Source organism: Saccopteryx bilineata, chromosome 2, assembly GCF_036850765.1.
Source record: "Saccopteryx bilineata isolate mSacBil1 chromosome 2, mSacBil1_pri_phased_curated, whole genome shotgun sequence".
NCBI classification, from domain to species: domain Eukaryota; kingdom Metazoa; phylum Chordata; class Mammalia; order Chiroptera; family Emballonuridae; genus Saccopteryx; species Saccopteryx bilineata.
The window spans coordinates 34386501-34411306 of record NC_089491.1 but is presented as its reverse complement, the minus strand read 5'-3'; the positions used below and the strand labels follow the sequence as shown (position 1 = coordinate 34411306).

Sequence of the window (24806 nt, the reverse complement as noted above, 5' to 3'; positions counted from 1 at the left end):
ACTCTGCACGTCTAAAGCACAGCTCACACACTACTGCCTCCCTGACTTTGCAGGTCTAAAGCACAGCTCGCACACTACTGCCTCCCTGACTCTGCACGTCTAAAGCACAGCTCACACACTACTGCCCCCTGACTCCTCATGTCTAAAGCACAGCTCACACACTACTGCCCCCCTGACTCCTCATGTCTAAAGCACAGCTCATACACTACTGCCCCCTGACTCTGCACGTCTAAAGCACAGCTCGCACACTACTGCCCCCCTGATTCTGCATGTCTAAAGCACAGCTCACACACTACTGCCCCCCTGACTTTGCAGGTCTAAAGCACAGCTCACACACTCCTGCCCCCCTGACTCCTCATGTCTAAAGCACAGCTCACACACTACTGCCCCCCTGACTTTGCAGGTCTAAAGCACAGCTCACACACTACTGCCCCCTGACTCCTCATGTCTAAAGCACAGCTCACACACTACTGCCCCCTGACTCCTCATGTCTAAAGCACAGCTCACACACTACTGCCTCCCTGACTCTGCACGTCTAAAGCACAGCTCGCACACTACTGCCCCCCTGACTCTGCATGTCTAAAGCACAGCTCACACACTACTGCCCCCTGACTCCTCATGTCTAAAGCACAGCTCACACACTACTGCCCCCTGACTCCTCATGTCTAAAGCACAGCTCGCACACTACTGCCCCCCTGATTCTGCACGTCTAAAGCACAGCTCACACACTACTGCCCCCCTGACTCTGCACGTCTAAAGCACAGCTCGCACACTACTGCCCCCCTGACTCTGCACGTCTAAAGCACAGCTCACATACTACTGCCCCCCTGACTTTGCAGGTCTAAAGCACAGCTCACACACTACTGCCTCCCTGACTCTGCACGTCTAAAGCACAGCTCACACACTACTGCCTCCCTGACTCTGCACGTCTAAAGCACAGCTCGCACACTACTGCCTCCCTGACTCTGCACGTCTAAAGCACAGCTCGCACACTACTGCCTCCCTGACTCTGCACGTCTAAAGCACAGCTCGCACACTACTGCCCCCTGACTCTGCATATCTAAAGCACAGCTCACATGTTGCCTCTTCCTAAAGGCCTTCCTGATTTTTTTCACCAAAGGTCACACAAACTACTCTGGGCTCATACAGTTTTCCCCAAGGAGCTGAGCGCCTCTAGTCATTGGTGTTCAGGTCTGGCCCCCACATCTGGACCACCAGCTCCAGGACAGGGAGCCCATCTTACTCAGCTCGGTGGGCACACCTGCACAGGTACTCAGGGCCTGGCTCTCTAGACCAGCAGTGCATACCTGAGTCCACGCACAAATGAGCGTGAATATTTAAGAAATGTACCACTCAACTCATCTTATCTACTCTTCTTAATACCTCAAGACAGACTGATTCTGTAAATGACTCTTGAAAACTCAGGACAGCACTTTAGCCATTTCAGCCTATTCTTTTTTTTTTTTTTTTGTATTTTTCTGAAGCTGGAAACGGGGAGAGACAGTCTGACAGACTCCCGCATGCACCCGACTGGGATCTACCCGGCACGCCCACCATGGGGCGACGCTCTGCCCACCAGGGGGCGATGCTCTGCCCATCCTGGGCGTCGCCATGTTGCGACCAGAGCCACTCTAGCGCCTGAGGCAGAGGCCACAGAGCCATCCCCAGTGCCCAGGACATCTTTGCTCCAATGGAGCCTTGGCTGCGGGAGGGGAAGAGAGAGACAGAGAGGAAAGCGCGGCGGAGGGGTGGAGAAGCAAATGGGCGCTTCTCCTATGTGCCCTGGCCGAGAATCGAACCCGGGTCCTCCGCACGCTAGGCCGACGCTCTACCGCTGAGCCAACCGGCCAGGGCTCAGCCTATTCTTTACACAAATTTTTCATATTTTCTGGGAGCAGTGTAAATGACCAAGGCATCACCATGAGACATAAATAACTTCCATTTAAGTCCATTACAACAATTAAGAGCTAGACTCAATTCAAATTCTAGCTCTACCTCTGTTTAGATTTAGTACTTAAATGCTCTAAGCTCTAGGCTTCTCACTTCTAATGAGGATAATAACAGATCTACCTCCTATAGATGGCATAAGAATGCAATGATACCATTATTAACAATGACAACTGCTAGCATTTACTGAGTGCCTTCTGTGTGCCTAGCGTTAGGCATAGATTATTAAGTCTAATCTATATAATATGCTTACTTGCATAGTATCTAGCACATATTAAGTAAAAATTCAAGAAATATTAGCTATTATTATCTTTGCTAATTTTCCCAATTTACATGCAAGACATATATCATTATCCCCATTTCCCAGATGAAAAACTTGAGGCTCAGAGTACACTGCTTGCTCAAACAATATTAGCAGTTTCTACTCTGATAATCTTTATAACTACCTAAAAGGGTAGGTGCCATTTCCATTTTGGGAATGAAAACTCTGTATTTAAAGAAGGTAACTTGAAAGTAAAGGGCCAGGATTTGAATTCAACTTTGGGTCTAGAGCTGCTACCCACCCCTCCCCACTACCTGCTGAATTCCACCTGCTTGTGTGCAGTCAACTCATTATGGTCTTTCTAATCCATGAGTTACAGAGAAGCATTTTCCCAATGTGTCAGGGCATCACTGAGCCTCCCATTTGAGCAGCCCTGAAATCCTACGGCCCACAGGAAGTTATTCAGCTATCCCACAGGAAGTTATTTCAGCTATCCCACAGGAAGTTATTCAGCTATCCCACAGGAAGTTATTCAGCTATCCCACAGGAAGTTATTTCAGCTATCCCACAGGAAGTTATTCAGCTATCCCACAGGAAGTTATTTCAGCTATCCCACAGGAAGTTATTCAGCTAAGAGAATGAATCCAGCCTCAGAGGGCTAGTGACACAGCCTTCTTGCCTTGTATGTCTCCAAGGGATACTAAGGAAAGCACAGCCCGGGGGCCTGGACTGACCGTGACCCCGAAGAAGTTGGTCTCATTCATGGCATTGAGGATGATCCTGCCCAGCGTGTGGTCCGTGTAGTTGAAGTCCTGGATCCGCTGGTGCCGGCTGCTGGCGTGCAGCGTCTCCATGGCCCTCTGCAGCGTCTTGGCGATGACCCAGATGCCATCGTAGGCGTACCCATGGAACTTGCTGGGCCCCACGCCTGACCGCTTGTTGTTGTACTCTCTCTCATACTGCTGTGGAGTCTGGGAAACAAGGGGTCGGGGGACAGAAAGTTACAACCGGTAGGGACATCATCAGGTATACAGTGCAGACAGCCAAGACTCTCCAAACGGCTAGGCTCTTTAGGTGCTTTATCTCATGGAATCCTCCCAAAAACCTCACATGATAAGTATTGTTATTCTCTCTATTTTATAGGTGAGAAACTGATTCAGGGAAGTTACTTGTCTAGCACCACAGAGCTACCGAGTGGCAGGGCTGAGATGTGAACCCTGGATCTGGCAAGGAGTCATGAACCGTAACCAGGGCTCCACCCTGATATTTTCGGGGCCTGGGGCTAGAGTACTAGTAGAGGCGCATATCCTTATGTCTAAATATATAAATTATAGACAGAACAACACACTATTCAATAAAATCTTTTCTCTCTCCCTATCATAGTAAATATACCTTCCTAATGATCTGAAAGTCAAGTTTGAATTCAGGATTGTAGGGCTTCTCAAAGTTTCAGGCTGGACCCGACAGCCTGGGGACAGCTGGCCTTGTTCTGTGGTCCACCAGGCAGTCCAGCCCAGCTCAGCCCACACCTCCTCCCCCTTCCAGCATTAGTAGCCCTTTGCCCACCCCAGAGGTGCGGGTCACTCTCAAGAGGGCTGACCCAGGCAAGAGGCTCTGCAGGAACCAGAAGCAGCTCCAGCCAGTTGGGCAGGGAATTCAGGACACGGCCAAGGAGGGAGACAGTACAGGCTCTGGCTGGGCATATCCTGGCGGCCTCGTGGATTCTGAGCTCGTGGAGGGAAGCCCTCTGAGGGCATGGGGTCTAGCGCAGGTCCCAGGTGCCCAGCTGGGCCGTGGAGACAGTACAGGCTCTGGCTGGGCGTATCCTGGCGGCCTCGTGGGTTCTGAGCTCGTGGGGTGAAGCCCTCTGAGGGCATGGGGTGTAGCGCAGGGCCCAGGTGCCCAGCTGGGCCGTGGAGACAGTACAGACTCTGGCTGGGCGTATCCGGGCGGCCTCGTGGGTTCTGAGCTCGTGGGGTGAAGCCCTCTGAGAGTATGGGGTGTAGCGCAGGGCCCAGGTGCCCAGCTGTAAGGGCTGATCCTACCTCATAACCCTCCTCTCCTCTTCCATGGGATAGCAGGATCTGTTCAAAACTAGGCATTTTTTTTTTCTTAAAAAAGAATTCTTTTCTCTCATTGAACTGAATTTTTTAAAAAGTGTCATTGGTGATATTAACATTCTGATTATGGCCACAAACTACTGGAAGTGCCTTTTCCCTCCAGTCCCTGAGGCTTACACGTCCAAATGAATGCTTCCCTGGGGAAGCCATTCCCCTCAGCCTCTCCACGGCCTTTCCTCCCCCAGTTCTGAACTCCTCTCCCAGAAATGTCATCTGCCCATGGCTTAGTTCTTGGAAAAACTCTCTTTGTGGACAAATCACACATAGAAATCATCGAGTCACTGTCAGTTTTACACTATGAAGACCCTCAGATGCGGTCACATGTGCTCCCCACACACCCCACAGCCGGAGGCACAGAGAGGTCCAGAGATCTTTGCCCAAGGGCACACAGCTTGTGTTTTATGTGTGAGCATGTATGTGCATGTGCACGCATGCAGCTAGACTGGTGCAAGTTCATCTCGGTGACTTCTCTCATGTTTTACTTTTGAGGACATAATTGCTTCTTGAAAATCACCCCAGATTGTTTGGGGCCAGACCTAGTGCACAGGAGGGTGGGGACACTGAGACATCAAAGGCTGGGTCGTCCATGGCTAGAGTCCAAGTCTCTTGTTCTCGGCTCAAGGTGTTGGCTGAGTGGAGTCACTCCTGCGGGTGCCTGGGGACGGCCAAGGCCCTCTCGCTGTGCACCGTGCAGGTGAGGGAGTCTGCCGGGCCAAACGTGGATGCTGGTGTCCCAGCAATGGTCCACCTCCTTCTTCTCTGTTTCGGCTCCTGTTGGATGAGTCAGGTTTTATCCCTGTTTACAGCCTTCCTCAGAAATTCATCATGTTCAGCCATCACATTCTGTTCATCACTCAAAATACACGGCAGACACCCTCTTCAAACCAAGGATTCTTCAAGGAGACAGCACCGTCTCCAGCCTGGCTCGGCCCCTGCTCACTATTAATCAGCCCCCACCCACTGCACAGCCCCGTGGCTGCCTTCGACACTCATCCTTCACCATTTCGCTCCTCCTGGGGCAGCAGGACACAGTCCCTTAGGAGGCTCTCCGTCTTCCTTAAACCGTTTGGTCCTTGCATCACATCAAGTTTGTTCGCACCTCAGGGTTTCTGCACCAGCTGCTTCCTCTGCCAGAGAGTTTCTTCCCCACATCCTTGTGTGATATTCTCAGCCTTCAAATGTCAATGCTTGTCACTTCTCAGGGACAGCTTTCCTGACCCACCCTTTCTGCAACCCCCTCAGCCCAGGTGTTCTCTATCCACTGGTTTTATCTCCTTTATTGTACTTTTCATGGCCTGCGATTTTCCTACTCACGTGTTTATACTTGCTTATTGTCAGTTGTTCCAATGCCCCTCCCCACATTAGACTTAAGCTCCATGGGGTCAGGGATGCTATCTTGATCACTTAATCATTTCAAGTATCACCAGAACCCAAAACAATAACTGCAGAGACCCTTTCTAAATCTCAGTTTCTCCATCTGCAAAATGAGGAGGTTGGACCAAGTGATCTATAAGTTTCCTCTCAGGAATAGAGGCAAGAGCCTGACAGTGTCATAAGGACACAGGAGATGGAAGCAGGCCGACCTGCCCTCCGGCCCCAGCTCTGTGGTTTGCTAGCTGTGACCTGGGGTGGGTCTTCTCTCCCCCAGGTCTCCGCGCCCTCCCTTGTTGGCCGGCCATGATGGTTCCGTGGGACAAGCATGTACTCAGTCCAGGGTCCAGGACATGGTATGTGCCCACAAATACCAGTCAGTGCTGGTATTTAAGAGTAAAGATATTAAGAGTGAAGGTCCGTGGCATCAGCGTGGGTTCTTCAACCCGGCACCCAGCACAGCTGCCTGCCCAGGCTGCCCGGAGACCAAGACAGTGCTGGAGCCCACGCCGACAGGGGTCAACAGTCCTCCAGGGTCTGAGCAGCCAACCTTGACTTCCTTGACAATTTCCAATGACTGAACGTTTAGGCAAAAGCATCATGGTATATAAATTTTCTCAACACACACACTGATAATTATTTTTTTCAGAATAAATTCCCAAATGTATAATTGCCGAGGCACAGGGGGTACAAAACGCAAACACTCATGCATAGACAGTAGAGATAAATTATATTCTCCCTACACACAAAAAAGTTAAAATTCCACTGTCTATGAAAGTACCCATTTCTCCATATCTTTGACAGCAACAGATATTTTAACTTGAAAGTCTTCATCAGTTTGTTAGATTAAGGAAAAAAGTGTATCTCCTTTTAATTTTACTTTGCATCTCCCTGATTAACGATTAGAGTGAGCTCCTCTCAATGTTGACAAGCGATTTTTATTTCTTAGGTGCCTTCCCTTTGAATGCCGCTTTGCTGCGGTGTCAGTCACACCGTGAATGCTTGGTTCTCATGCAACCTTATTTTTCTACCTTTTATTATTTGGCTGTATATTTCTCTTTGATGTTTAAATGCAATATGGATCTATTTCAGCTACTGGCTATTTTAAAAGTATTATTTGTGTAGTTTTTAAATGAAATGCTTTAGGCATAAAACGAATGGGGCCCCTTTGACTTCTCTCCTTCTGAGTTTTGCTCCTGGGAGCTTTCTCTGACGCACACAGCGGCATCCGAGGGCGGCTGGTGTCTGCCTTTGAGTCCAGTCTGTTCGACCTAATGATTACATTCTGATGATGTCTCCAGACCTCTTTCCTACTCAGCACATGCCACTGGGGCCTCCTTCAAGGTTTCTGTGACCCTCTTAAAGTCAGGAGTCCAGACATGAGTGTGGTCTCACCGGGAGGTAAATGAGTGACATTTTAAAACTTCCTTGATGTAGTTTATTAGGGTTATTTTTTTGTGGGGGACATTATAAGGATCGAGATCATATTGTTTATTCAATTTGACCTTGGGGCCAACACAAGCCCCTACAGAGCCTTTTCACACATGTACTTATAAATGCTAGCTTTTCTATGCCAAAAACTGTCCTTCATTCCAGGGACAAGGGCAGAAGGGGGATGCAGGACACTGGAAGTATGGCTATTTATCTCTTTTCTGTGGGCAGAGTCCTTGGGAAGGGACCCAGGTACAGCTAAACCCTGAAAGGTGACCTCCTTCTCACTGTCTTTGCCAGCACCAAGCTGAAGTTTCTGTTTCCACCTTATATCTCGGGCCATTCATCACTTCCAGGTGAAGCCAGCACCAATCTCCCTTGGGCAAAACAATGACAGCAGGAAGAGACAATTGTCTGGGAAAAAGTAATCGTTGTTCTTAAAGCAGGCTTCCAATTATTCGGGCCAGAAAGACGTCTTCCCCTGTAAAGCCGACACTGAAAGCTGATTAATTACTCATTATCTGAGGTCAAGTGTATGAGATGCTAAAAGTTTCTGAGAAAATAACTGTCTACAGATTGTCCCAATTACTGACAGGTTGTGCTCCAGCATACTTTCTAAAGGCAGTGGTTGGAACTTGGAACACATTTCCCCACAGAAACTATGTTATAAATAGTGGTTGGGTTCCCAGGCTAGCCCACACAGGCTTGCTAACCCCACAATGTGACTAAACCTCATGGGTCTATCCTCCCAACAGAACTACATGGGGTCTTGCTTTCGGAGGAGGGGGCCTCACAGGCTGAATAGAGGAGGGGAAGGACGCATCTCTAGCTGCAGCCCCCTAGCCACTACCCCCTCTCCACCGCAGCTGTACAAATGGTAGCCTTCCTCCCTGAAGTTCCTTATACGATGTTGGACTCACAGAGGCTCATTCGGAAGGTACATTTAGGGACGATTAGTTCATTGCTTCCTAGACTCCAGTCTGTGCATGATCTGGGAGCTTGATAGAAACGCAGATACCAGGGCTTTGCATTTTGTTCCAGTATGTCTGCGAGATAACTTCGGCATTTATATTTTTTTAAAAATCTTCTAAGATTTCAGTAATACACAAATCAGTTAGCACTGATTAAGTCTTTCCTATAAGATGATTATTAGGTCTTTTCAATAGCAACTTCCGGTGTTTGCTGAGCTCCTTCCGAGACCCCTCCAGCATGGAGAAGTGCGCTCTGAGGCTGGGTCTCCCCTGAAGGAACACACGGTGCCCGTGGGACTCTGCTTCCGGGAGCGAAGTTGGCATCTATCTCCCTGTAACTTGTACTCAGCGTGTTACATCATCCTGTGAAGCCATGTTAAACGTCTGCTCCCTCTTACAGAGCCTCGGAGAGCTGAAGACTGTGATGTGCTTGCCCCGTCCCCAGTGGACTCTTCTCCTCCTTTTAAGTGAAATAGTCTCAGTTCAGACTTCTACCTCGACTATGATGAAATAGCGTAAGTCAGACCAAATCTCTTATGAAGAAAGTTCAGAAAATCAGAATAAAATATAAAAAGAAGTACACAAAGGCATCAGAAAACAACCAGGACATCCAGGAATTTATGAAGAAAGTTCAGAAAATCAGAATAAAATATAAAAAGAAATACACAAAGGCATCAGAAAACAACCAGGACATCCAGGACTCAAGGAGCCAAGAGTCTGGAGAGAGGAGAAACGCTTTGAAAAGAGTCCAACAGTTCTCGCTGTTTCCTCCGGAAGCATTTGATGCTTTGCAAGGCCAGTCGCAGGAACAGAAAGCATTGGATCAGAGTTAGCGGCAGTTCCGTGGGGAAGGAACAACAGAAACACTGTAGCTTAGGGATATCAGAGCAGCAAGGCTTGTAGTGCCAAGGTTTCGGAGAAAAAAGGAAACACAAAGCAGCGAGGCCGGCGTTCAGACGGCCATCTGCACTTGAAAGATTTGGTGATAATTAAGCTGCATAAATTGGAGGCCGAGAAACTGAGCAAAAGTGGTGCTCAGGGGCCAAGCAAATAAACAGGAGTGTTTGGTGTCTCAAAGTATCAGGAAAGCAAAACTTGGAACCCAGAGCCAGGAAACACCCCAGGGTTTTAGTTGAGAACACTGCAAGATAAATCTTATGACTCAGAAATTTCACCTCCAGTATGTACCCAACAGTCATTTGAACATATAGTCACCAAAATAACATCAAGTACCTAGAACTAAATCGAACAAAATATGTGCAAAAATTCTACCCAGAAAATTATAGAACATTTTTGAGAGAAATTAAAGATGATCTAAGTAAATGCAGGAACATACAAAATTCATGGATTAGAAGACTCTATAATATTAAGATGTCAATTTTCCCTAAGTTGATCTACAGAGTCAATAAAATTCTAACAGAAACCAGGGCAGGCTGTGTCTACGTGTATGTAAATCAATAACCTGATTCAGAACTGCTTACAAAAATGTAAAGAGATAAAAACAGCTAAGAACAACTATGAAAGAAGAGTAAGGTTTATAACTAATTATCAAGACTTATTGTAAAGCTATAATAATTAAGGAAAAGGTGTTTCAGTGAAAAAAAAAATGAAAGAAAAAAAGAAAGTTTAGAAACAGAAAGAAGTATATGCAGTCATTTGATTTATGATAAATATAATATGGACGTGCAGTGTGAGAAAAGATGAACTTTTCAATAATTGATGATTTAAATATCCATATAAAAAAGAAAGGAAGAAAAGGAATCTTGATCCCTCCTCACATCATATACAAAACCAACTCCAGCCTGGCCTGTGGTAGTGCAGTAGATAGAGCATTGACCAGGAATGCTAAGGTTGCCAGTTTGAAACCCCAGGCTTGCCCAGTCAAGGGACATATAGGAAGTAGCTATTATGAGTTGATGCTTCCTGTACCACCCACCCCTTCCCTCTCTCTCTCTCTCCTCTTTAATATAAATAAAATAAATAAAATCTTTTTTTATTTTTATTTTTATTTTTATGTTTTTTGAGGAGGAGAGACAGTGAGGCAGACTCCTGTGATTGCAGTACTGGAATTTTTCTCTTGGCAGGATCCACCTGGCAACCCTGTCTGGAGCTGATGCTTGAGTATCAAGCTACTTTTAGTGCCTGAGGCTGATGTGCTTGGACAAACCAAGCAATCCTCAGTGCCCAGGGCCAATGCTTGAACCAACTGAGCCACTGGCTGCAGGAAGGGAAGAAGAGAGAGAGAAGGGGGAGAAGAAGGGGAGGAGGAAAGAAGCAAATGGTTGTTTCTCCTATTTTCCCTGACCAGGAATTGAACACAGGACATCCATATGCCAGGCTGACACTCTATCCACTGAGCCAGTTGGCCAAGGACTAAATAAAATCCTAAAAAGAAAACAACTCCAGATTGACTATATATCTAAATGTGAAAGGTAAAACAACAAAACACTTCTAAAAGACAAGAGAAAAATGCCTTCATGATTTTGGGGTAGGCTTCGTTAAAATAAATAATTTCTGTTCACTGAAAAAATAACTTAATTTAGAGGACTTCCAAGCAGCTGAAGACAATGCAAGCTGTGTATTAATAAACTTCCCCCAAACTTCCCAAACTATACTAAATGGTTTAATAGCTGCAAAAATTCTATCCAAGATCATACCTTCAACACTAATTGAAGATGGGGAATATCAAAACTGCAAAATCACAGTGAGTAAAGAGAAAAATTCCAGTACTGCAATCACTTATGCTTTTGCACGACTCATGCCCTGATGCAAGGCTTGTGGCAAATAGAAGTAGACTGAAAAAAACTGTGGGGAAAAACAGAAGATGGGAGCCATTTAAGGGTGAGGCAGAATAAATAGCAGCAAGACTAATCCACCCTAGAATAGAAGACACTGAGAAAGTAACTGGATATATCAGAACACTTACTATAAAAAAAAGGGATTTCAAAGTATTTACTAAGAGGGATACAATAATGTTCAAAGCAACACTATTCATAATAGCCAAAAATGAAACAACCAAATGTCCCCTTAAATAAATTGTGTAGTCAAACAGCGGAACACTAGACAGGAGTGAAAATAAGCAGATGTCTACATGGGACAACATAAATTAACCGCACTAACATACTGTCGTGTGAAAGAGGGAAGGCCCAAAGAGTATATGCTGTATGATTTCATTTATTTAATGCTCAGAAACAGGCAACTGTCTAGTGACAGACATCAGAAGAATGGTTGCTTTTGGCTGTGGGTACTGAATGGGACAGGGCATAAGGATGGCTTTTGGATTGCTAATAATTTTTTTTTTCTTGACCTGAGTGGTGGGTACATACATAGATATTCTACTTGAATAAGAACAATTATTTTTTTAAAAACCCAGAAGAAATCCCAATTCCCGTGGCCATCCCTCACCTCACATAACGTTGCGTTATGGAGTCATCATCCATCTCACTACTCCTCTGTCCGACCCCCGAGGCTCCTGTGCCAAAGAAGGAAGAGAGCTACTATTTGTTGAGCACCTATTTTGTGCCTGGCACTTTGCAAGATACTTTCTTCTGTATTATCTCATCCTCGAAAGCTCCATGTTCTTTGTCACAGAGCTCCCACAGCAGTGACAATGGGATGGGTGCAGTTTCGTGGGTCACTGGCTCTAAGTCGAGGACTCGCTAAAGTTGTGTTTCTTCCAGTTCTGTTGAATAAACAGTTGTGGGCGGTTGCAGAGGCTTCTGGCCAGAAAACATTACAAAACTCTTCCAGAGGATGAGCCTGCCCCTTTGATAGAGTGTTGGGGCCACCTCTGAGGTCCCGACTGATTCCGGGGTTCTGTGAACATCACCATCTGGTGCCTGGCCCAGCTCTGTGTCTCAGCAGGGGAACCGTAACAGGAGGACGTCCTCACCGGCAAGGCTGAGCCATCACCAGAGCAACCTGGCCAGAACTGCAAATGCAAACCATGGAAACAAACCCAACGGGACTTTGAAAAGTGAAAGCTGACACTGGCAGCCATCCATGTCAACAGAGTCACTTTGAGAGAGCACAGTGATGATGAGGAACCTCAACGAGGAGAAAAAGACAGACATTAGAGCCAAGGCAGGTGCCCAGAGGTCGTCGTCATGAGGTTCCAGAAGACGGAGCTCTGGATGTGCGCGGGCAGCCAGGTCTGCACGGCTCCGTCTCTGGACATTCCAACAGAAAGGGACTGATGACCGTGCTCTGGAGGCAGATCATGACCTTGTTATTCCTCCTACCAGAAATCTCCTGGGTGCCAATGAGACAGCTGGGGACAGCTTGAAGCTGGAAACAGGCAGATGGAAGAGGGAACCTGGGAGAATGCATTCCAAGAGGAAAAACTGTTTCACCTGATTCTGTGACTCTCTCTCTCAGGAGTCACTTTTATCCAGGGGATTCCGGGGTTTAACATAATTGCGCCACATGGTTTGCTGCAATAACCCAATACCACATTTACATAGTAAGAGAACTTGGCTTGGAAAGGACACTAGGAGTCATGTGGTCCAAACCTCTCATTTTCCATGAAAGATACTGAGACCCAGGGAGAGAGTGGCTAGCTGAGGTGATGGATTAATTGGTGGGAATGCTAGGATTTGTGCCAGATCTCCCGATTACCGATTACTCGTATGCTCATCCTATGCCACTTACTAACAGAGGCCTGCTGAGATGTCACCGAACAGGCTTATTGAGGTGCACTCTGTTTCACAAGTCTAGAGAGATAGCATGGCAAATAGGAAGGTGCATGGTATGGGAAACTGGCAGCCTTGGTCTCAAGTGCTGAATCTCTCCCTGGTCTTCTGGAAGACTGTATCCATTTCCTGGGGCTGCCAATAACACATGTCCACAAACTGGGGGTCTTAAAACAACAGACATTATTCTCTCATAGTTCTGGGGACCAGAAGTCTGAAGCTACGGTGTTGGCGGGCTGGCTCCCCCCGGCGGCTCCAAGGGAGACCCTGGCCCACGCCTCTCCTAGCGCAGGTGCCCGCCAGAAATCTCTGGGGCTCTTTGCCTTGCAGATGCATCACTTCAGTCTCTGCCTGTCTTCACATGACCTTCTCCATGTGGCAAAAGTCCCCCCCCACACTTTCTCATACAAGGACACTTGTTATTGGATTTAGAGCCTATCCAGATAATCACAAATAATCTCATCTCAAGATCCTTAAATTAATTAAATGTTTGAAAACCTTTTTTTCCAAATAAGGTTATATTCACAGGTTCCAAGGGTTGAAATGTAGATATATCTTTTTAGGGGTCATTATTCAACCCACGATGGTGATCTTGGGGTGTCCCTTAGCTTCTCGATATGTAAATAGTGAGGAGGGCAATATCCCATTGACAGGGGATGGCTCTACACACGTGCTTGTCTTCATGGACACTGATGGACCCAAAACACAGGCATCGAGCCAGCAGCCTGTGCCTTGCTGACCAGCATCCCCAGCAGTCATATAAAACACAAATTCAAATCCAAGAAACAATTCTCAACTCTCTAGAACTTCCTTTGACCATAGACTTCTGAAGGCTGGTTGGGGAAGTTGGCTTGTGGTCAGACCACAAATAGAAATGCATTATTAACTCTGGGCCCTACACCTGGAGAGAGAGCGTTCAACAAGAGCCAGTATGAAGGATGGCCGAGCCCAGGAAGGGGCAGGACGAATACAGCTTGTTCAAGGCCATGATCAGGGGGAAGCTCCCTTACTGTGCAGAATTCAAGAGGGAGCCCAAACCCTTAGCAATCAAGATAAATAATATTTTAGTAAATCAAAGTAATGCAAAAAAGCCAATGATGAACAAAATATCAAAATTTTAAATAAAGACAAGATCCAATCCTGCAATCGTGTGACTCAAATCACTTAGCTCATTGTAATCCAGGTCCTTAGATCTTGTCTTTATCTAAAATTTTGATACTGTGTTTCATCCTGTATTTTTACATTACTTTTAAATTTTAAAAAATTGGATTAAAATATTTTTAAGAGATTTTATTTATTCATTTTTAGAGAGAGGAGAGAGAGAGCAAGAGGGAAAGGGGGGGGGGAGCAGGAAGCATCAACTCCCATATGTGCCTTGACCAGGCCAAGCCCAGGGTTTCAAATTGGTGACCTCAGTGTTTCAGGTCGACATTTTATCCACTGTGCCACCACAGGTTTGGCTAAAATATCTTTTAAAAAACTTTTTGTCTATGGATTTTAGAGAGAGAGACAGAGAAGGGAGGGGGGAGAAAGAGAAAGAGAGAGAAGGAGGGAGAGAGAGAGAGAGTGATTGATTTGTTGTTCTACTTATTTATGCATTCATTGGTTGATTCCTGTGTGTGCCCTGACAGGAGATCAAACCCAAACCTTGACATTCTGGGATGATGCTCTAAGGAACTGAGCTCCCTGGCCAGGGCCAAAATATTTTTTATCTTGATTACAAAAGTTTTACCACTCCCTTAGATTTTGCCTTTAGTCCCAGCCATGAAACTTGTGAGTTACAACTGGAGGGACAGGCTGTTTAGTTTGGACAAGGGATGCTTCCAGGGATGTGGTCACTGCCCAAAGGACCTGTATGGACCCAGAGGGACCAGTAGGGGACATCAGGGAGAAATAGTGAGTTCTTTGGTACTGGAAGACCTGAGAGTCTGATGATGGGAGGCTGGTCTACATGATCTCTAGGAGAGCCCTAACGCCCTCTGATTCTAAGAGGCAAAAAGGCTGCAGGAATCCCTGTGTAACTTCAACCTTCTTGCAACTTCAGGATAATGTAAAAAAGTGCTGCCTCTTGCCTCAAAGACTCTGGGCACAAGGACTGGTTCTCCTGGAATTTTGGAAGCTGGGAACCTGCCTCTGCTCCCATGGCACTGCTCCATCCTGGGGGGTCCAGGAGGCCCTTGCCCCCACTGCTAGAAGAATGAACAGCCCAGGAATAGCCCCAAGGTGTCCCAGTCATAGCAATGCAGGGGTAAGGGCAGTCTCCTCACTGGCCCCAAATAAAAATAATCAAAAATCAAAAGAGAAAATATATATTTGTTATAAAGTCAAAATATTTGCTCCAAGAATCACTGCAGAAAATGATCTTCCCAAAGTGCATTCCTGAGCACACCTCATACCTGCGCTCACCTGCCCAGGTCACATCTGCACGGCGATCACTGAGGCCCTTCTCACGCGTGTTGAAGCCCTCACCCCACTTAACTGCACAGTGTGCAGTCATTGACGTCTTTGCTCTTCCGTAAGCCTCTCAGTGAAATTATTTACTGTCTGCTTGCATAGAATTTTTCCCTTAGTTTTTGTATTTTCCTCAAATTTGACACTATTTTTAGATTATAGTATAGGGTATCCCTGGACCAAGTTTCTCGTAATAAACTGTACACACTTTGACACTTTTAATAATAACACTTGCTGAAATATAATACGTTGTTTCTATTCATTATTCAGCATCTTAAAACCTTTTTATATACTCATTGATTTTGGTATAAAAATATTTCTTTCAACCTTTTCTAACCAGAGTGTTTTTCTAGGATCCCTCAGGTGCCAGCATGATCTAGGAGTTGTTTACAAAATGTGTCCTAATGATTTGCTACTTTTTTGACAAATCAATAAACTGTTCTTGTAGAGTTGGCTCCAACTGTGATTAAATAATGGACAAAAATAAGACACATATATTTTGCTTTACATGAAGTTTATTCTTTAAATGAAACTGGGTTAAGTAAAGAATTGAGCTCTGAGAAGGCAGGGAAGAATGATGGACTGCTGTGCCAAATTCTGGCTGGTAGCTAAAACAGAGATGAACGTTATCATCTTCACCAGGGCTGTCATTGCCTGACTCCTGAGAACACTCACACTGATAGAGAATGGTGTATGTACTTTTGAAATACTTTTACACCGCCATACAGTCTTACTGGATAAGCAGGGCAGGGTTCATAAGCCATGGTGAGAAATACAGAGGCCCCAAGGACTTAAGCACCTACCTAGGTCTTCCTCCCCGTGGTGACAGTACAAGGCACCAGACTCCATGTAAGCCACCTTGCACAGTCTGCTATCAGTCCTCCTTTTAACCTCAGTGGAGGATATTTTTACCATTATTATACAGAAGAGGAAATAGTGGCTTAGAGAGAACTCAAGCTCAAGGTCATAGTTGATAAGTGGCAAAATTGGGGTTCAAACCCATTTGGCTGGTCTACAGCATGTTTTCCCAAGTCTATTTGAGGGTCTTTCCTCTCCAGGTTGATGGGAGCATCGGTGTGACTGAGAAACAGTATTCTAGGTCTGAGGGGCACAGGATAAAACCACAGCACAGTCTGAGAGGTAACACTTGTAGTTGGTATTGTAAAAGTCACAACTCCACCCCTTAAATGTACCCTGTGTTATGAGCTTACAAAACACCCTTACCTCATTTGATGCCCACAGTTTTCCTAGAGGGGCATTCAGTGGATGGTTGGCTATCCCCATTTAATAGATAAATAAGGCTCAGAGAGGTCAAGTGATTTTCTCGAGGACACACAGCAAAGGGTACTTTTTGCCAACTTAATCAAATAAGGTGATCAAAGGAGATGGATTTGGGGGCTGAGTCGGACAGACCAAGGCACTGACCTTTCCTGAGATGGTCTTGATCTGCTTGGAGCTCAGGGGCTCGAAGTCCACACCGATGTAGCCCTCCATGGCAGCAAGCAGCTTCTTCTGGGTACAACGGGAGGAGTTGGCTTCTTTATTCACCTGCTCCCACCAGGAAGGTTCGTACCAGCCCGGGATGATCCACTGGTATTTGCTACCATACATGCTCTCATCGAATGCCTACAACAGATGGGTTGACCATGAAGGCACCAGGAATTAAACATTTGCTCAAGGCTTTGTGTCCTGTGAGAGAGGTGTGTGTATGTTGGGGGGTGGGGAGACTCAGGCTTCCTCTTACCACGAGATTTATTATACATTTTTTTATTACTTGCTTTGTCTCCTCGTTATCTCTCAAGGGATCCAAGGTAGTTTGTGGATAACATGCATAACAGAACAATACATACTGAAAAGAAAGTAAAACATGAGGACCTGACAAAATATGAATTATAATGTTCACAGGAGGTAAAGGGAACAGAACACAGATGAGTCGGCCAAAGTTTCCAACACTACACATAAGTTGCATATTTTACCAGGGACTTCCTGGCAGCCCAAGAGAAAAGGGCAACAAAATTATTTGCCTGGTTCTCATTAGCAATAAGGAGAAAACAAACCAGTTCTTCAGGGAAACAAAATGTTTTCTAGGCTTTAACCCTAAAAAATAAAATGCCTCATATTAGCCAGCATGCTCTCAACAGCACTCCTATAACAAACAGATCTCATAAGGCTATTTTTGTACAGTTCTTTACTTTAAAACACAACCCAGGGGGAGCAATTTTGCAAGGGGCCAAGAAAATTTAATCTGAGTGTGCAGTTTATATAAGATGCCTCTTGGCAAACTGAGCGTTGTCTCTCTCTGAATCTTTACCCAAAGCAATGTGTGCATAAATCCAATCCTTTAAAAAAAAGTCCAGTACATCTGTGTGCTTTACATACATCTTATTTGTCATTCATGTGCATCCTTTGAGGTGGTGGTTAGGGCAGAATTTATCATCCTCATTTTAGAAATGGAGAAACTACAAACCAGAGACAGAAAGTCACTTCTCCAAGGTCACAGAGCCAGGGAGTCATTCCGGAACCTAGATCTGCTGACTATCATGCTGCAAAACCACACTGCCTTCCTCCCATTAAAAAAAAAAACACGCAACAACATCATCAGACTGTTCTGCTGGACCTCTCTTTGGCTTTAGTTATTATTTTGATTAATTTATATCAGGAGGAGCATGCTTTTTGATAGCTTAGGTGCACCCAGAACACCTCACTATGTAGCAATGTTATGTTTCACCAAAACTGGGTCCAGAATGAAGTTTCTAAGTAGATTCAAAATCCCTTTTTTTTTTTAAATTCACCTCTATTCTTAGCAAAATAAAACAAAACAATACTTTTTGGACCTTCTCATTCTTAACAAGTTGAGGCAAGAAGAAAGCTCTGCTTATTAGGAATGTGCATGAAATAAGAGTCAATAGGCACAGAGTGAGGACGCGAGGCCTTCTAGCCAGACACAAAGGCAGGCTTGCCTTACTCTGTGAGGACAGAGACCATGTCCCACTGTAGAGGCAGTACTGAGCAGGAAGCCAGGGGCCTCGCACGAATCTGCTGGGACAGCTCTTTGACCTGCGTAAGGAGTTGTTCCTTTGAGTAAATTTTCCAGAAAACAAAAGCTTAGTCCATTTGAGTGACAATACATTTTGTTTAGAACACTAGTCAATCTTTATGAGATAAAAATTGTCTCCTGGCCTGACCTGTGGTGGCGCAGCGGATAAAGCGTCAACCTGGAAACACTGAGGTTGCCGGTTCAAAACCCTGGCTTGCCTGGTCAAGGCATATGTGGGAGTTGATGCTTCCTGCTCCTTCCCCTTCTCTCTCTCTCTCTCTCTCTCTCTCTCTCTCTCTCTCTCTCTCCTCCCCCCTCTCTAAAATGAATAAAAGAAAAGGTGTAATCTTTATTAAAAAATGTCTCCTAACCTTCTGGAAAAAAAAAAAAGAAGGAAAAAGGTCATACAGTCAAGCGGCCCTGGATTCTCTGCCCCACACCAGCCGGGCAGCCAGCACTTGACCTTGGCCTCCCAGCTCTCATCCACAGCCTGCAGAAAGCGAAGCCCACAGAGCTGGGGCGACAGAAGACTCGCCCGAGATAATATGTGTGCCTTGCCTGTCCAGCACTACACTCAGGAACGTGTCAGCTGCTCCTTGTTCCCTTCTCCTTTTGGTTACTCCCCGTCTCACACTGAACATTGGTCATTATGATGGGCCATGCACAGTGACGCTTTCGGGGGTTACAAAGACTGGTCCGAACACCAAAGGGCCTGACACTGCTCTCTGTGGAGTTTGGGGTCCACTTGGAATGGCTCTGTCTCCTTTTTAGCTGTCAGGTCTAGGCAGTCACTTTCCCTGTCATCACATCCCTCTCCTCGCTCTGAACGGGCTGACTGTAGACTGCTATGGGCTTGGAGAGCAGGGACTGATAAACAGGTATAGTGCCAAAGTAACCAGGTTTTGAGTGAGGGTCTGGAAGGGAGGTAGACTGGACTTGAATATATCACCCACTGTCTAAAGCAGGGGTCCCCAAACTACGGCCCGCGGGCCGCATGCGGCCCCCTGAGGCCATTTATCTGGCCCCTGCCACACTTCCAGAAGGGGCACCTCTTTCATTGGTGGTCAGTGAGAGGAGCACATTGACCATCTCATTAGCCAAAAGCAGCAGGCCCATAGTTCTCATTGAAATATTGGTCAGTTTGTTGATATAAATTTACTTGTTCTTTATTTTAAATATTGTATTTGTTCCCGTTTTGTCTTTTTTACTTTAAAATAAGATATGTGCAGTGTGCATAGGGATTTGTTCATAGTTTTTTTTTATAGTCCAGCTCTCCAACGGTCTGAGGGACAGTGAACTGGCCCCCTGTGTAAAAAGTTTGGGGACCCCTGGTCTAAAGCAACTGTGGAGAAGCCTCTAGGCTCCCATTCCGATGCTCCCACATTCAAAGGGGCTGAGGTGGTTGGACACACAGCTATAAGTAGCTGCTGGTGTGCTTAGCTGTCTCCTTGGCCAGATGGAGAGATCCTGGAGGGTGGGATCGCTCTTCCCAGGGTCCTTAGTACTTAGCACAGAGCCTGGCATACAGAGGGCACCTGATAAATGGTGTGGGCTGACTGGATGAATATATTTCCAGTTGACTTCGTCACCTTGGTTTTCATTTTCTCTCCTCTGGTAGGAATGTAGTCTCAGGGCCTGTGGCTACCATACGGGCCCTGCCACGTGGCAACGGGCGGTCCTCAGCTCAGCTTCCTTAGGCCCATGAACTGCTTCCGTTCCTATTGGCTGTAGACTAATAGGGAACCATGACGAGAAAATTTTTTAAAGTCCCATTTCCTCTTTTATTAACTTTCCTTTTGCCCACCCCCCACCCCCCATGCAAGAAGGACATTTCCCTTTAATACTATAGTTCATTAAAATATAGTGAGAAATCCTCACATCAGTAAAGCAGTCAACAGCTGGGACAAAGGTCTGTCTCCCTTTGGTGGCTTTAGTTAAGCCTCTCGACAGCTCCATGAGGCCGATGGAACAGGGATCATTGCTTCCATCTTAGAGGTGAGGCAGCCAGGGACCGGAGCTGCAAAGTGACCTCCCTGAAGCCACACAAACTGGCAGAGCTAAAACCAGGACCCAGCTCATTGTGCTAGAGAATTCAGACCAGACCACCAAGGAGGGAGGAGAAGACAAAGGCAACATGCCACGCTTGTGCTGTGCTGGAGCCAAAATGAACATTTTGCCACAGGGCTATAAATAGGCCTTGCATTTGCTGGAACCTGTCTCCCCCTGGGTGGCAGTTGCAAGCTCAAGAACACAGCAACATGCTGCAAAGTTTGCACTGCGGCATTTAGATATCAGGGACACCTGTTTCCATCCGGCTTGCGCTCCGATCCCAACCTGGACAGGAAGGCTCCCTCCCTGGGTCCCTGCTCTGAGCAGTAACCTCCTCATCTCACGCCCAAGTCTTGATCCACTGAGAAAACACTGAGAGACTCTCCTCGGGACCTTCCAGACCTGCCAGAAGGACTCCATCCTAACCAGGTAAGACTGAACGTCCTGGAGGGCGGATCCATCCGAGGGTTTGACACGTGGAAGGAACACCCAACCCAGACCTTGAGAAACCCCTGCGCGAACAGAGCGGCCAGCAAAGACGCTAAGGGAAGGCCCATCACAAAGTAGGGTGAGACGGCAGGAGGGCGCCCCCTGCGACGTGGGAGGCAAGCAGCTTGGGGATTTGGGTCAAGAGGAAGACAGCCCCACCATCTGTTCCGGAGCAGAAGCCACGGCTGGAAATGGCACTTAGAAGATAATCCCAGTGCATGGCACAGGCAGAAATCACAGCCACGCCTCAGCTGGTGTTTGGCTCAAATCAGAACACGAGGTGTGTCTGCATTTCTTGCAAACAGGAGGCGGCCAGCGGCCAGTGTGCTTTATGGATCGTATTTATTAATTTATATTTCTTGGAGTTATTACCCACCATGTGCCAGCTGCTTGCAAGGCCTGGGGATGTGGGGAAGAGAGGGGGAAACCCAGCCTTTTCTCTAAAAGAGGTCATGTCCTCCAATTTGGGGTATTATTTTCCTTTTCAAAATGGGTCATTTCTGGACTTCTACATGGCAATGTGTAAGGTTATATGAGTTATGAAATAAAAATGTATTAAATCAATTTTCTCTGCTTTTAAAATTTTTCTCATGTTCACTCCTTAGTAAGATTTTCATATGAAATGACCACTTGTTACCCTTAACTGATACATCGGATGCTTAATACAACCTTGAAAAGTCCCTCAGTTAGTAAACTGGCCCGCATACTGGTGGTCCTTTAGACACCGGAGACCTTTCATGACAGACAAAACAAGATACCTGACATGTACTGAGGGCTCCCAATATACACCAGGTGCTATGCAAAGTGTTTTCGCTCATTTAATCTTCACAACAATCCTAGGAGACAGGTGTTGTTATTATTATCCCTACTTTACAGATGAGAAAGCCAAGGCTCAGAAAGTGTCAGCAAGTCCAAATGACATAACTAAGCAGCTGGGCAAGGGTTCAAGCCCAAACAGACGGACTCCTGAGTTCTCACCTCTCAGGGTCTCCTGGAAGGTCAGCCTCGGGGCTCCTCCCTCCTCCCTGGGAAACGGAGGGAGGCTCGGGCAGTTCTCACTTGGCTCCTGGGCTGCAGGATGAAATCACCCTGCGCAGCTACGGCCGCCACGGGTGCCAGCCATTGCTCTCCCCTCGCCCTGGTCTCCTTTCAGTCCCTGCCTCCCTTCTGCAACGGGCACAGGAGCTGCGCTGGGCATCCTGGGCAGAGCCTCTCCGGCACAGAGCAGGGGGACCAGTCACCCTGGGTGTGGACACGCAGCCTGAAGTCACCGGGGCCCTCAGGCAGCTGCGCTCACAGTGCCGACTCGCTGTAACTTTGAAGTCAACCGATACTCCACCGTATCTCTGGCTCTCAGCACAGCACTTACTCCTCAGCCATGCCTCTCCCATCTTCGACTTAGGCGGCTTGATTTGTTCTAATACAGCCTTCTGTTAGGACTATTAAATTTAATCTCCTTGGATTTTAATCAAATGTTCCAGTCTGTTAAGGTTCTTGGCACCCCAACTCTGTCACCCAACATATATCACATCTTCTAAAATGCCTACAAGCCTGCTTGCTGTAATTTCATTCAAGTTACTGACAAAAGTTCAAAGAGAACAGAGGCTAGTGGCCCATCACTGGAGACTCCACTCAAAATAACCCCAGTCTAAGAGGAAGAGCTTTATTGAAAGATAACAACTCACAGAACTGGATCCCCATTCTGCTGACTTTTCTCCTGACCCAGGGCAGGCGAGGGGGAGCCAGGGCTTCGTAATGGAAGGACTCAGCTCCTGTGTTAGAGCTCCTACATCTGCTTCGGCTAGAGCAGGGGTCCCCAAACTACGGCCGCGGGCCACATGCGGCCCCCGGAGGCCATTTATCCGGCCCTCACCGCACTTCTGGAAGGGGCACCTCTTTCATTGGTGGTCAGTGAGAGGAGCACATTGACCATCTCATTAGCCAAAAGCAGGTCCATAGTTCCCATTGAAATACTGGTCAGTTTGTTGATTTAAATTTACTTGTTCTTTATTTTAAATATTGTATTTGTTCCTGTTTTTTTTTGTTTGTTTGTTTGTTTTACTTTAAAATAAGATATGTGCAATATGCATAGGGATTTGTTCATAGTTTTTTTTATAGTCCGGCCCTCCAACGGTCTGAGGGACAGTGAACTGGCCCCCTGTGTAAAAAGTTTGGGGACCCCTGGGCTAGAGCATTGTACGGAAGAGAGAGAATTAGACTGGGAATCAGGTGAACGGGAGGGAAACCTGGCTCTAACATGAACTGTCCCTTCAACTCTCCAGGCCTCTATTTCCTCATCTGTAAAATGAGACAATGCTAGTTGCTTCACACGGTTATCAGAAAGATTAAATGAGTTAAGGTGTAACGTACTTTGTCGTCTGTCACACACCAGACAATTGTAAAGGATTCAGGGGTAGATTTGACAGGTCGTTCTAAAGCTGAGGCCCTGAGAGCTGCTGACAGGGCGGGGAGGAGTCTGAGGTGCCCCTGTCTTGCCCGCATCTGGAGTCTCCCTCTGTGCAGGGCACGTAGGCCTCCGTTCGGCATGCATGAGGAGAGAGGACTTAGAGTTAGCAGACAGGGCTTAGACAACAGGGCAGGCAGCGGACTGGGTAAATCGAAGTCCCTGGTTCCTCCCGTGACTGCACGGTTCTGAGCCCTGGGGTTTTAGCCCCTTGAAAAGAAAAAGAGCAGTAAGAATAATATTGTCGCGTTTGCTTCCGACTACAGTCCCAGGACCTCCCTCACTGAGCAGGCGGTGAGAATGAGCCCAGGAAAAAGCTTCCCGAACTTCCCCAAAGACACAATGATACGATCAAAGTTTTACTTACGCAGCAGAACACTTTTGCTGCCATATGCTGATCAAACTGGCCAAGGATGATCCTCACGTCATTGCCCTGTGGACAGAAGGACATGCATGTACAGGTGAGCAGGTGACGGCACACCCCGGCAGGCTCGAGGCCTGGGGCAGGGGCATGCACACCAGGCTCCCAGCCAAGAGCTCTTCCCGAGCAGGGCGGGACAACGCCTCGGCCCCCGCCCGGCCTGCCTACCCTCCCTGCCCGGACTCTCTGGCCCTCTCTGGGGCCAGCTTCCCCTCGGCTCCTGCTGCCAGCCCTCCCTGCTCTCAGGGGAAAGCATGGGATATGTCTGCACAGGGTGGAGGCTCAAGCTGGCAGTCTAAGGGGCCGTGGCCGCTCCCCTGCTCTCTTCTAAACTCTGCAGGGTGCAGACACCGTGTCTAACCTTGTTCCTCACTCCACACACAGGGAAACTGAGGCGAGAGGACAGAGGGAGCTTCCTAGATCCCCAGGATGGTGTCTGCGGAAACGAGACATGAAACCCATCTGACCCCTACCCCCCGCCCCCATTATTCTAGATTTTTCTACTGTCCTGGAATCCACAAGCTCCCCGATTAAATTTTAGTCTCTTTGAGCTCTCTGAGCTTTGTTCAAATATCAGCTCTATTCACAAGCATCAAGGGTGGCCTCAGGCGGCTCCTTTTTTCATTGTAGCCTCAATCTCCCGATCTGCAAACTGGGGATGCTGATGGTACCTACCTCACAGAGTTGCTGGGGGCACTAGATGAAATGATCCTCACAAAGTGCTTAACACGGTTCCTGGCTTATAGTAAATGTCTAGTCAGTACTGGCTAGTATAGTATTTTATTACCTTCCCCCCGACCCATCTTTATTTCAAAGGGAAATATATTTGAAAGCTTTATAAATGGTTATTCATTACCTTACTATCTCAACGTGGTTAATAGGTATAAGTTGTACAACAGCACCTGTGACTCATTTATTAGTTCAACAAACATTAACTCCATGTCTGTCTTAGGCTTCCTCCCAGGTCAGGGTTAGTGGCCCTTGGTAGCTGTCTCGGCGGTGAGCATCCGGGCGGGGCCCTACCCCATAGAGACCTGGCTGAGGGAGGATACTGGGCAGCCACCAGGGGCCAGCTGGGCCCTGGCCTCCATGGCCACCCACC

At 46.9% G+C, this 24806-nt stretch overlaps 1 protein-coding gene across 1 annotated transcript in view; it reads right to left on the bottom strand.

Annotated features, from left to right (window-relative positions):
- GABBR2 (gamma-aminobutyric acid type B receptor subunit 2) overlaps nt 1–24806 on the bottom strand; it is a 394966-nt gene that overhangs the window by 165596 nt on the left and 204564 nt on the right. The window contains exons 5-7 of the mRNA XM_066256664.1: nt 23651–23716; nt 16670–16870; nt 2944–3180 (exon numbers count right to left, since the gene is read on the bottom strand). Of these exons, the coding sequence (XP_066112761.1) occupies nt 2944–3180; nt 16670–16870; nt 23651–23716 (504 nt within the window). The remainder of the gene's footprint in view (nt 1–2943; nt 3181–16669; nt 16871–23650; nt 23717–24806) is intronic.